The sequence below is a fragment of the Oreochromis niloticus genome, linkage group LG6, assembly GCF_001858045.2.
Source record: "Oreochromis niloticus isolate F11D_XX linkage group LG6, O_niloticus_UMD_NMBU, whole genome shotgun sequence".
NCBI lineage: Eukaryota > Metazoa > Chordata > Actinopteri > Cichliformes > Cichlidae > Oreochromis > Oreochromis niloticus.
The window spans coordinates 6,289,860-6,304,042 of NC_031971.2; the positions used below are offsets into that span (position 1 = coordinate 6,289,860).

Here is a 14,183-nt window from a genome sequence, read left to right on the forward strand (position 1 = left end):
TTTGAATATAACTTTTAAGTGTGATTAACAACTCAAAAACTCACTGCATTATTTTCTCCTTTGCTGAATACTGAATCTTTTAGAAGAGCTGTTTAACAGCTTTTTGGAGGCGCTGCATTTGTTGGACTTCTTGGATTTCTACAGCTTTAGAAAACAATCATCTTCTACCACAGTCTACTTGATTTTATAAAGACTTTGCACTAAAGTAACACACTGCAGCAGTGTAGGGTAATGACACTGGGTCCAGGGATTTCATCCTGATACTTGGCAGTCAGGGTGCTGCTGCCTGTCTCCTATAATCTTGTCCATGCTTGTGAGACTGTGCTGGGAGACACAGCAAACCTTCTTTCCCACCACATCAACATTTAAACTGCACATCAATATGTGAAATAGCAAATATTGGGGTGGCATCTTAGTCTAAACTTCCTACAGAGAAATAACAAGATAACAACATAGTAACTCACTCTTGATTATAATAACTAAGAATTCAAGGCAGAAAGCAAGGCACATGGCTGCGGGGCCGTGACAGAGCGGGCAGAAGATCTTTAAATATTGTCTGAGTCTAGTCTCTAGTTTATGCAATCCCCAGTTTCCCATCAGCTTTGCTGCATCAATTTTAACTTTACTGGACACTTTATGACACAGTAGTAGTGATTCTTTCTGTTTTGTTTCCGTTTTGCATCAGGGTATTGTTTACCCTCACTTTTACCAGCCACACTACACACAGAAGTGGGGGTAACAAAACATCCTTAATTGAACTTGTTTTAAGGGTTACCCTAGCTTGCCAAAGCACTTTTTTAGTCATTTAAAACTCTATCAGTATATTAGCTATATTAGCATTTTTTTTAGCCGTCCTACTACTGAACTGTTAGGATTCCACTCAGCAGTTATTATTTACCTTCTGGACAAAAAACTGCTCTAGAGAGATTTAAATTGAACTTGAACCCATGAAACATGAAACATCTATTCATGGCCCAGTTGTCAAAATGATCAATGTCATTAATAAAGTCAGGCCTGAAGTCTTCAAAAAAGACTCATGTTAAAATGTTTTCTATTGTCCTCAGCAGTTGTATCAGAGACAGTCCTTTTTTTCTTAAGTTGATATTTTAAGAACATAAAGCTGCATGCAAAGTGTTGTGAGAGAATCACTTCTTTATTTAAGCGCGGGGGTTTACAGGCTTAAAGTCTGTTCATGCATGTTAAGCATGTACAGAGGAAGGAAGACAGCCAGATATCTCTGTTACATTTTCCAACCACAGAAAGCACGGTCTTCAGAGACAGCATCTTCAACACTGGAAGAAATTGTGGCTGGTTTACAACATGTTACATGTTATGTGATCTACCTGCTGATGGGATTTATGAGACGAGAGGAGCAGCCATGAGTTCAACTGCAGCAGCAACTGGATTGGTTCTCTTCCTTCTCTCTCTGCCAGGTAATTCTGTAACAGTAAGTCAGTCTTGAGGTAGATCACAACTGAACTGTTTTTGATTGGTTTTCACACCACACCATCTGCAGCACAGAGCTGTTGAAAAGGTTAGCATTCACAATACTGCAACTGAATACAGATACTGTAGAAAAGGTTTTTTTATTTATTGTCTCCACTGCATTTAATGGACAAATACAATTTTCAGGTTGCTTTAACTAGGATTGAAGTTTCTCAACAGAAACAAACAGATTAACAGAAAGTGAATTCCCAGCCATTTTTTCTTTTCTTTTTTTCTTTGTTTTTTGCACAAACACATGATTCCTGGTTCCTAAACATGTTTTGTAAATTATATTGTGAGGTAAATTCTAGGCACACAGCGAAATTTATATGTCACCTGAATAATTTACTACACTATATAAGGCCCTTTCAAGCCACTGCAATTTATTTGAGATAGAAGTTTTGACAACATTTTTGTCATATTCCTGTACTGGATGCATTATGCAAATTGTCATATTTGTAATAACAAACCCACAGATACCATTATTATTATCTTGTTTTTGGTTTACTGATTTACTGTTTTGAGTTTAATTCCACCGTCAGTCCGGGTCTTTCTGTGTGGAGTATGCATGTTCTCCCTGTGTTTGCGTGGGTTCTCTCCGGGTACTCCGGCTTCCTCCCACCGTCCAAAGACATGCAGTTAGTGGGGATAGGTTAATTGGAAACACTAAATTGGCCATAGGTGTGAATGCGGGAGTGAATGTGAGTGAATGGTTGTCTCTGTCTATGTGTTAGTCCTACAAACAGACTGGCGACCTGTCCAGGGTGTACCCCGCCTCTTGGCCTAAGACAGCTGGGATAGGCTCCACCCCCTGCCAGCGAATGGATGGATGGATTTACTGTTTTGACTCATTCTCACAGCCTGCAAAGACTTGTTGTCAAAGAAAAATCACATCATTAACTCACTCAGAAATTAATTGGATGAAGACTTCTGAATGGATAGATGATCTCACATATGTAAACAACAAGAACAACAACAACAAAAATACCTTCCTAAATACTTGATACAATATGCCTGATAAAAAATGTCAGGAACAATAAATCTGTGCTGCTTATTCTGAGGAAAGGTTCTCAGAACTTTTACTGAAACAATATATGTTTGTTGTTGTCATTAATCTGGTTTCTGATGTGTTCTGTGTTACAGTGGTACAGAGTCAGAATGATTATGGAGTGACTTACACTTCTACTCAGATCTGCGCTGTAAAAGGATCAACAGTGGACATAGGCTGCTCCTTCAAATACCCTTCAAGAGCAAATGTGTTAAAAAGAGTTTGGTTCACTAAAGGGAATAATTATAACCTTGAAGATCTGAAAACAGACCCAGTGTATGCAGGTCGAGTGTCGTACAGTCCACAGCGGAAGAGCTGCACTCTGACAATCAGAGACCTGAGAGAGAGCGACTCAGCTATGTACAAGTTCAGGTTTGAAACAGACCAGAAACATTTTACTGGTTTACCTGGAGTCACTCTGAATGTCACAGGTAACATTTTTATTTACACATCAGTCAAAACTTGTTATGAACATAACTCTGTGTGTTTGCATATGGATAATGGATGTCTAAGTTTCTGCTCTGATTTTATTTCTTCACATAATCAGCTCTTCAGGTACACGTGGACACATCATCATATCCTGACTGGGGAACACTGACTTGTCAGAGCAGTTGTCGACTACATGATCGTCCCTCCTACATCTGGTACAAAAATGGACAGAAAATTTCTACTCAGTCAGGCCAGTACTGGTATTCAGACTATCTGAATCCTTCAGATAGCTACTCCTGTGCTGTAAGAGGTCATGAAGCTTCAACCTCTCCTTCAGTGTGTGAGTTTATTTCAGTAACTTAAAACCCTCTGGTGGAGTCACTACATACATCTGAATAAAAACAGTCAAACTCACTGTGATTACTTACATTAATCTGACTTAAAAATCATTTTATGTTTCAGGTGTCCGAGGTGTTTCATGCAACAGAGTGAATTACAGTAACAGAAGCATCTGTGCATTCAAAGGCTCATCAGTGGACATTTCTTCTACTTACAACAGCTATGAAAGTCTAATCCAATCAACATCCTGGTTCCGTTTTGGTCGTGGATCTGAGGACCTCAGAGAAGACTCCCGGTATGCAGGTCGTGTTGAGGTGATTGAAACAGAGAGAGGACGCTCCACTCTGAGAATCAGAGACCTGACAGAGAGTGATTCAGCCCAGTATCACTTCAAATTCAACACACAAAGCTTTGAATGGGGGAGTAGTTTACCTGGAACAACTCTGACTGTCACAGGTACTGATCAACACACACTGATGGATATTTAATCAATTTTTATTTGCATGCTCTACCGTACCTTTTAATAATAGTTTGAATGGTTTCGGGTCAAAAGATGGAGAGAATTAATACTTTGTTTCTAATTAATTTGATCACTTCTGTGAATTTTACTAATGTCTCCCTCAGTGTGAGAGTGACTGACATCTTATTTATTGTTTCTTGTCCACTGGTCAAGATGTTCAGGTCAGAGTGTCGACTGGACGAAAGTTGGATTGTGTCACCAGATGTAATCCTTATGTTTCATCTTATGTCTGGTACAAAAATGGACAACAAGTGAATGGAGCCACCTCTTCTTCTTATGAAGCGTCATATGACACTGAAAACAGCTACTCATGTGCTTTAAAAGGATTTGAGGATTTTCATTCTTCATTAGTTTGTGAGTTCCCTTTGAGGTTTTACCTGAATGAAAACTTAATCTGGGTGATAATTAATGTCATGTTCTGTCAATAAATTTGGTTTTAAAAATTCTTTTAATTATAATTTTTCAGGCATCAATGGTCGATGGTGCAACAGAGTGAATTACAGTAAAAGAAGAATCTGTGCATTCAAAGGCTCATCAGTGGACATTTCTTCTACTTACAACAGTTATGAAAGTCTAATCCAATCAACATCCTGGTTCCGTTCTGGTCGTGGATCTGAGGACCTCAGAGAAGACTCCCAGTATGCAGGTCGTGTTGAGGTGACTGAAACAGTGACAGGACGCTCCACTCTGAGAATCAGAGACCTGACAGAGAGTGATTCAGCCCAGTATCACTTCAAATTCAACACACAAAGCTTTGAATGGGGGAGTAGTTTACCTGGAACAACTCTGACTGTCACAGGTACTGATCAACACACAGTGACACATTTTATTCAGTTCAATTTTACAAACTAAATTGTGCTAAAACTTGTGTAAAGTTTTTAATTATTTACTTGTTGGTGTATTTGTGGTTTGACTATTTAACAATGTGAATACTTTTATTTCACACAGTTCCACAGGTGAAGGTGAGCAGAATAATATCAGTCCATGAGTCTCAGACTGAGGCAGAGCTGAAGTGTGAAAGCAGCTGCAGTCCAGCTGGGCGTCTTTCTTTTGTCTGGTTCAAGAACGGACAGAAAAACACGACACAGCAAACTTCTACTTATACAGACTACTTTTATCCTGGAGACAACATCTCCTGTGCTTTCACAGGATACGAGTATTACCGCTCTCCACCAGTGTGTGAGTTCACTTCACGTTTCTGTCACAGACTTTCATCATTCCGACAGATTATAAATAACTTCAACGTGATGATAGTTGGAGTCAGGTTCACAAAACTGAAGCCTGCATTGATTTACACTAAGTGTGTTTGTGAACAGAGGACAGGATATATCAGCTCCTTTCACTGCCCAGCTGTAGGCTACTGCATAGTGAAGATATCATACTCTAATGAAAGATGGCAAATGCCAAACAACACAAGAAGGATTTTTGAGCAGGAAATCTGCTTCATGTAAGGAAACAAGGAGCTCTTCCTTTGGACGTTTGGAAAGATCGTTCATCGTTCTCTCACTGCCAGGCCTTCATTTGACGTTTTTTTCCTAATTCAGGAACATGATGATTCTGCAGTCACAATATGGATATCAATGTTAAACTTGTGACAAATAAGTGTTTACTAAACTTGAACTAGTTACCCATTTCAAACCAAACTATTCTAAAAGCTGAGGATATCAACCAACCATAAACTATAGCCTCGTCATATCATCATTAAATTTGTTTTTGGGAGGCATGATTCATTACTTTAGAAGATACCGTTACCAATGTAATGAGCATTGTGGTACTTGAACCTGTGTGGTAATTTTGAACAAGAGATCAGCAGCAGTGTTCTGAATACACAGAGAAAGTCCGTTCTGTGAATTTATGCAACATGAGTGATAAGACTGAGAAACTCGCCTGATCTATAGACAAGTTTATATGCTGAAGATAACAGATTCACAAAATGACTGATAATTAAATTGCTTTATTTATTGTGTTTGTTAAAATCAAATCGAATCTAATCAATCTTACTATTCTCTGTCCTAGATGCTCCAAAATTTGCTTCAGTACTGGTGCTGAATAACTCTCCTGAGATAATGGAGGGTAGCTCTGTGAATCTGACCTGCAGCAGTGATGCTAACCCAGCAGCTAATTACACCTGGTACAAGGACAAAAAGCTGATCAGTACAGAACAACAGCTCATCTTCAGCTCCATCCAGTCTTCTGACTCTGGAGAGTATCATTGTACCGCTAAGAATGAGCTGGGCCAAAGACCATCTGAAGTCATCTTTATCAATGTGAAATGTGAGTGAAGACAGTTGTCTTTGCAGAATTAATAGTTTTAAGAGTAATTAATTAATAGTTTCTAAAAGTAAACCAGGCCACACCTTGCAAACCCCGATACAGTCATAGCGTCAGAGTAAATGCTGCAGGTCTAAAACCTGTATCAGTATTCAGTTATAGAAAAGGTTTAATATGTCTCAGATTTTAGGTTAAAAACCCAACAGGAAAACGTGTTTTTTAGTATATTTTCTATATTTCCTCCAGATGCTCCAAAGCTTCCCTCTGTGTCAGTGAGTCCCTCTGCTGGGATAGTGGAGGGCAGTTCAGTGAATCTTACCTGCAGCAGCGATGCTAATCCAGCAGCTAATTACACCTGGTACAAGGAGAACAAATCATTGTTTCATGGACCAGTGGGAATGTACCATTTATCCTCCATCAGCTCTGAGGACAGCGGGAAGTACTCCTGCAAAGCTGAGAATCTGTATGGACCAGCACAGTCCGTAACTCTATACATAGATGTCGAGTGTAAGTATTTGAGTGAACAGCTCAGAAAGCATGACTTCTAGTTGCTAATAGTTGCTCTATTAAGTACTGACTCGATAGCACTAGATGAGGCTAAAAAAAGACTTCTGAATTTTTGGTCATACTTTTTTCAAAATTATTTGCTAATTGACAAATGACTTGTGATTGAGTCTTTGGCAGTGAGTAAGTGGTTTTATAGTCGGGCTCTCCTCCTTTTTCACGTCATGCCCGTTTTTATACTATCTATGATACAAACATGCTAAACTATAATTATAAATATGATAAGGTTCTGGGATTGAATCTTTTTGCCAGCTGTGGGGAATTTACATGTTCTCCCTGTGTGGGTTCTCTCCTGGTGCTCTGGCTTCCTCCCACAGTCCATGGACATGCATATGAGGTTAATCAGTAATTCTAATCTGGCAGTAGCGGTCAATATGAATGTTTCTCTCTTTCCCTGTTAGTGTGCTTTAATGCTCACCATTTATAGTCACTGTGCCCCTGTGTGAACAGGATAAACTGGATTAAGACTGGCATTACAGTACATCCAGAAAGTATTTTCTGTGCTTTACTTGTTCTATATTTTGTCATACTAATCTTATTCCAAATGGTTAGCAAATGTTTTCACTTTGTTATTATGGGGTGTTGTGTGTAGAACTTTATGGTTGACATTGATATTAATACCGAATCAATTGATTTTGAGATAAGGCTGTAACATTACAAAATGTAGAACTGGAAGTGAAGCACGGCGAACACTTTTCTGAATGTACTGTACATGCAAAGAGTTTACAACAATGTGTTTTATGTAATCTATATATTCTGACTCTGCATTTTTGGGTTTCTAAGAATGTAAACAAAATACTGATTAACCTAAACAAAACAAAGCTTTCAAATATTGACGACTGGTCTCCAAAATGCTGCAGATCCTCCAAAGCTTCCCTCTGTGTCAGTGAGTCCCTCTGCTGAGATAGTGGAGGGCAGTTCAGTGACTCTGACCTGTAGCAGTGATGCTAACCCAGCAGCTAATTACACCTGGTACAAGGAGGATGAAGACTCAGCAAAAGCATCAGGACACAACTTCACCATCACTGACTTCAGACCCGAACACATTGGGAGTTATTACTGTGTTGCACAGAACACAAGAGGATGTCGTAACTCCACCTTACAGCTGATTGTTACAGCAAGTAGGTGACTAAATTATAAATTTGCCCATTTATCTCTGCATCATTTCATCATTTCAGAAATTAATAAATAAAAATTGACCTGAACATTGATACATTTAGAAATATTACACTTGGATCTAGGTGTGTGCATGCATCAACTAGACAGTTAAACATCGTTGTCTTTGCTAGGCAGTTCCAGAAATACTGGTTATATTGTTCTTACTTTATTAATGTAAAACAGCATTTACCAGTTCAAAGATGTTACAGACAGCTACACTCCCTATTTCTCTCTTTTTGTTGAAGTTGTAATCATGCAAAATAGATGACAGTACCTATAGTACTTTGACATTAAGAAAATAAGATCGGATCAGGAATAAATAGATACAGCATTACCTAAAGATAATAATACTATGCAAAAAACAGAAAAATGTACACTACCAGTCAAAAGTTTTTTAGATCATCCCAGTCAACCCATCATCCCAGTCTTTCCATAATGTATTCTAAATCTCTGAGTCATCAAAGTAGCCACCTTTGGCAGATATAACAGCTGAACACACCTGTGGCGTTCTTTGTACAATAGACATGAAATATTGTTCAGAGAGTTCTTCCCATATCTGTTACTGAAGTTCCCATAAACATGTGGCACTTGTAGGTTGCCTTGCTTTCACTCTTCTGTCCAGTTTATCTCAAACCAGCTCGATGGGGTTTAACTCTGAGGACTGTGCTGCCCACTTCATGGTTTCAAGCTTCCCATCTTGTTCTTTTTTCTTGAGGTAGTTCTGGGATAGTTTGGACTTAAGTTTTGGGTCATTATCTTGCTGTAGGATGAACCCCTGACCAACTAGGCACATACCAGAGGGTACTGCATGGCTCAGCAGAATGCTGTCGTAGGCGTTTTGGTTCAGGGTGCCTCTCACTCTGTACAAGTCACCGATCCTGGATCCAGCAAAACAGCCAAAGACCATCACACTTCCTCCTCCATGGTTGACAGTTGATGCCACACACTGTGGAGCTATCCTTTCGCCTACTCGACAACGTACAAAGATCCTGCGTGATGAACTGAAAATTTCACATTTTGATTCATCAGTCCATATGACCTTTTTCCAGTCTTCAGTAGTCCAGTGGTGGTGTTTCATGGCCCAGGCAAGCCTCTTTGTCTTATTCTGATGTCTTAGCAATGGCTTTCTTGCTGTCAAACATGCAGTTCAAACTCTTCTCTTCACAGCTGAAACTGAGACTTGTTTACTACGACCACTATTAAGCTGTGCTTGAAGCTGTCGTCCTGTGAACCGCCTACCACATAATCTGTTAACTCTCAGAAACTTGTCCTCTAATTCAGTTGTGGCTGCCAGACCTCTTCCTGTCAGAGTTTGCACAGTTTCTGAGTTTCTGTGATGTTAAAGGAAACTTTACTCACTGACACCTTGACTTTCTTTGCAGTTTTTCTGTAGGAAACATCTACATTTTTAAGTGTTATGATGGTCTCATAGGAACTTCCCTACTCGTGACCTTACTCGTTTATGCTGCCTTTCAGTGTCAGCCTTGGAACTTTTCAGTTTGTGGCAAATCATTTGTTAGAAAAATTATACCATCTCATCTACTAGCAGAGTCCCTAACCTCCAGTAATGCGGTTCTTCAGCCAATAAAGGTAATAGCTAGTCTTAAACATGTTGTAGTGATTTTCATAGACTGTTGGCAACTGTCACTGTGGACCCTTCTAAACCAATTGAAGAGTCTCTCCCAAAACATTGGGTAAGGTTTCTATAAGTCTTTTAAATCTGTCTTGCATTTAATGTTATGGTAATTGTTCACTAACAACTACATTTTCAAATCAATGTTAATTATATATTCTGAAAAAACTAAAACATCTTCCCTCCTGACCAGTCTGACTTCAGATGCAAAGTTCCCTGTGGTATTCATATTTATAGACAAAATCCCATCATTAGGACATGAAAATAATGGCACTTTAGCAGGAATTAGATGCAAAACCACAGTCCATGAGTCATAAACTAGAAGGTTTTGGTCTGATATGCTTTATGTTCATTTGTAATAGACCCCAAATCCTGTAATCCAGTTACTAATCCAGAGTTTGTTTCCTAGGTTCAGTGAAATCAGCTGCAATTGCGTCGATGACTATTTTCTTTTTGGCTATCATAATCCTCTCTGCAGTCATATTCATAAGGTGAGCAGATCAGTTTTTAAAATGAACAACAATTAGTTCTTAACTGTTGTCATCCAAAGATTCCTGAAATTCCAATGCTCATTGTTCAATGTTCTTTCCTTGTTCTGTATAGAAAAACGAGGCCCTTAAAAGTCATTTTCTCCAAAGAGAGGCCAAACAGCATCGCACAGGTAAGGAAGAAAAGGTGATTAAAAGGTAATCACACATAAGATAAATACAAAACTAATGTGAAAGAGTTGTACTGTAGGAGTATCTCTGGTTATGGCTGCACACAGTTGTCCTAACTGAGGATTGGTTCTAAGTTTACTATCGATCTACATCCCTACCCTCACATATGATCACCATTGTGGATACAAGCGATTGAAAATTAGCTTTCTCCGAAGGGTGGCTGACCTCTCCCTCAGTGATAGAGTGAGAACTTTGGCCATCCAGGAGGAGCTCAGAGTGGAGCTGTGCTGCGCCTCTATATTGAAAGGAACCTGTTTAGGTGGTTCAAGCATCTGACAAGGATGAATCTTGGGTGAGGTGAGGTGTCCTGGGTGAGGTGTTTTAGGCATGTCCCACTGGGAGGAGGCCTTGGGGCAGACCCAGGACGTACTGGAGAAATGATATCTTTCTGCTGGCCTGGGAATGCCTTGGTGTTTCTCAGGATAAGCTGGAGGAGGTGGCTGGGGAGAGGGAGGTCTGGGCTTCTCGGTCTGGCCCTGGATAAGCAGAAGAAGATGGATGGATGGATTGACAGTTGTTCTACATTGCACAGAATTGCAGCAGAAAAAAAGACAAATGAAACAGATAAATGTAAAAGAGGTAAAAGAAAATGTTTAGGATTCCAACAAAAGTAAAACTGTAGTGGAGCTGTGATAGCAGAAGCCTTTTTTGAGATGTGTTCGCCTCTATCAGGACTCAACTAAGGGGATGCATGGAAACAAATAGCAGAGGGTTTTAATCCATGTGCTGAGTCTTTAGTCCACACATGGAAAATAATTTAAAGAGTTACCCCCTTTGCTACTTTTTCGCTCAAAGTAAACCTTCTTTTCTGCTATGCCTGTCACTTCCTGTTCTTTCCTGTCCTCTTCCTCTGTACCCTTCTGTTATTTTCCTTCAGGTGGTCATTCTCACTCACTTAGTTTACGGCATCAACACCTTTTGCTGGGGATACTTACCTCTCCAAAAACAGATACAGTCCACTCAGATCAACTCTTTCTATGATGTCCAACCCTGTTGCTGTGGGATTAATTTGAGATCAAGTATTCTTATTGCTGAAACATTGTTTCCTCAGAAAAATGCATCTCCAGAACATGATGGGCCTTCAGCTCCGGCAGCAGAGCAGCAGGACGACCTTTGCTACGCCAGTGTCAGTTTCTCAAAGAGCCAAGAAGATCCTCTCTACTCCAACATTATGCCCACTAAACCCAAAGGACAAAATGAAGAGGATGAGGAAGAGGGAGGGGGAGATGTGGAATACTCTCTTGTCAAGTTTATTAATGGAGCCCAAGGGTGAGCCTCTTTATTTGTCCCCAATGTTGAAAAATGTTCATTGCTTTGATTTTTGTTGCTATGACTTTTTTTTCTTAATTAATGGTCATAATATTGTGAGATTCTTATTATAAAATCTTCATAATTCAGTATTTTTATCATTGCAGATTAAGAGGTGAACAGGCTGTGGAAGATTCATCTGCACTGTACAGCACAGTCAGAAAAATCTACCATTGAATCTGTAAGGATGTGTTTGTATTTATTAAAGAGTGTTGAGCGTTTTTGGTTAATGGTCTTTTGGAAAACTGTAAATGAAGAAGAAATAATCCATGACAGCAAGGCCTTTAATGTGTTTGATATGTATGATGTAGGACATTCTAAATGTATTCCTATTTGTGCACAAAGGTGGTTTCAACACAGATTTATTTGTATGCACTGTTTGTGAATGACTCACTGTCCTGATCAGTATATGTACACATGTACAATCTTGCTTTCTTCATTTTCTAATGCGATCATTCAAATGCATTATAGCTCCTTCTCCATGCACTGATGACTGTTTTATGTATCTGCCAACTCAAAGAGATTTTTTATTTACTGTGGCTTCGTTTATTTTTTAAGAACATGACTTATTTACTAATGCTTTCACTTTCATAACCTGACTGGGATGCACTGATTATTTAATCAAAAAAAACTTTTAATAAATATTTTTTAATGACTAATTTTTTTTTTTATGGGTTTCATTGTTTGTAAGTGAGGGGACATGTTTTTATATTTCATATTTTAATATGCAGTGTTATTCATTCATTAAATAGATTTAATAAACACACATACCCACACCATCCTTACACCTCTGACTGCACTGTAGGTGGGTATTTTACAGTTGGGCAGAGTCGATGTGAAGGAGCAGGGTCAAGTTTCTCAGTAGATGGCAAATAATAATTTTTGCATCCTTTATATCTCATATCAGTGTCGCTCCAGCTGTTTGGTTGCTTAGCTCTGTCCACAGGATTTGGACAGTCTGTCCATCCATGTGTCCATCTGTCCTTCAGCATCTTGACAACTGTTGATCAGATCCAGAGTTTGAGGTAGTTTGAGTGATTGGATCTGTCATTGTGTCATGTCATGTGTTCCAGGTTTCCCTTTGTCTGATGTTTTCTTCTTTATCTCCGTCACTGTGGTTACTGTTAGATTGTCTGTGTTAATTGTCTTTCAGTAGTTTCTTTTTTCGGTTGAAGGTTTGGTTTCTAATGTGTGTTATTCTAGATTTACTCTTTGCTATTTTTGCCTCCTTTGTGACTGTTTGCCTATAACTGTTTTTACTTGTGCCCCGCTCCCAGCTGTGTCTTGTTTTTCAGCCCGTCTTCTGTACACATAATACACAGGCAGGTTTGTTTCAGTATCTTTAGTGACGCCCCTTTCATTGCCTTAACCCATCAAAGCCTAATTATAAAATAACACTCAGTCATAAGCCTCAAGCAGGTGTTTGGGGTGGTGTGAAGAAACGAGGGCCAGAAGGTTCAAACCTTTTCTTAACGTGTAAGAGCGATGCTCTCAGAGGATGGCTGAACATTTAAGGTCTAAAAAAATAAGATTTTTGATCTTTGTGTTCCTGTGGAGAAAATGACTTCATGCACTCATGTTGTTTGGGTTCTTGAAACAATTTGTGAAACTCGCAGTTGTAAAATGCAGCTGCCTGATCACCAGACCAGTGAAATGCATTTATTTTTATTGCCTTCTCAGCATTTTGACTGTGTTACGTGCAGTTAGTGCAGTAGAACTTTACACAACAGACTGCAAGACAAACAAGAAGTGACAGTGTATGTCTTTAAAGAATAAATAAAAATCGGAGACCGATCACATTTTAATGCCTGTACTAAACTGACCCCACATATAACACAATAAATTGAAAGAGTAACATGATGCTGTACCTCCAAAACATCTGCTGATGTTTATCATATACAGTGGCTTGCAAAAGTATTTCTTTAAGTAGTCTTAAAGAAAACTTGTGACTTTTGTGAAAGTATGGAAACCACAAATCAGTTGTCTGTGCTGGTTTCCTTCCTCTTTACGGTATGAAATGAGCTTACTATTTGAATATCTGTATATTCCCAACATAACATGGAAACTGTGCATGAAATCTTCAATACACTATAGGCTGGGTGGGGTGGTCTGAAACATGTACTCCCCCCATCCATGACACCATTTGTTAGAAGAGAAATAAATGCAATAAAAATTTTATTTAGTGTTTTGGTTTTGATGATCATTTAACAAATATATATACAGTAGCTTGCAAAAGTATTCGGCCCCCTTGAACTTTTCCACCTTTTGTCACGTTACAGCCACAAACATGAATCCATTTTATTGGAATTCCAGGTGAAAGACCAATACAAAGTGGTGTACACGTGAGAAGTGGAACGAAAATCATACATGATTCCAAACATTTTTTACAAATAAATAACTGCAAAGTGGGGTGTGCGTAATTATTCAGCCCCCTGAGTCAATACTTTGTAGAACCACCTTTTGCTGCAATTACAGCTGCCAGTCTTTTAGGGTATGTCTCTACCAGCTTTGCACATCTACAGACTGAAATCCTTGCCCATTCTTCTTTGCAAAACAGCTCCAGCTCAGTCAGATTAGATGGTCAGCGTTTGTGAACAGCAGTTTTCAGATCTTGCCACAGATTCTCGATTGGATTTAGATCTGGACTTTGACTGGGCCATTCTAACACATGGATATGTTTTGTTTTAAACCATTCCATTGTTGCCCTGG

The 14,183-nt window shown here is 39.1% G+C and overlaps 1 protein-coding gene across 9 annotated transcripts in view; it reads left to right on the plus strand.

Annotated features, from left to right (window-relative positions):
• Nucleotides 1-1,168: 1,168 nt before the first annotated feature.
• The window catches only part of LOC102079796 (B-cell receptor CD22), a 43,798-nt gene continuing 30,783 nt past the window's right edge, over nucleotides 1,169-14,183 (plus strand). For 4 of the 9 annotated variants that reach the window (XR_003220426.1, XM_025907920.1, XM_025907924.1 and 1 more), the window contains exons 1-10: nucleotides 1,169-1,433; nucleotides 2,629-2,964; nucleotides 3,081-3,302; nucleotides 3,425-3,757; nucleotides 3,975-4,175; nucleotides 4,288-4,620; nucleotides 4,770-5,000; nucleotides 5,838-6,095; nucleotides 6,339-6,599; nucleotides 7,517-7,777. Coding sequence is in view for 8 of the 9 variants with exons in the window: in XM_025907920.1 (XP_025763705.1) it covers nucleotides 1,193-1,433; nucleotides 2,629-2,964; nucleotides 3,081-3,302; nucleotides 3,425-3,757; nucleotides 3,975-4,175; nucleotides 4,288-4,620; nucleotides 4,770-5,000; nucleotides 5,838-6,095; nucleotides 6,339-6,599; nucleotides 7,517-7,777 (2,677 nt within the window). In the remaining variant the exon portion in view is untranslated. The other 5 variants (XM_025907922.1, XM_025907921.1, XM_025907927.1 and 2 more) reach the window with 5 other exon arrangements.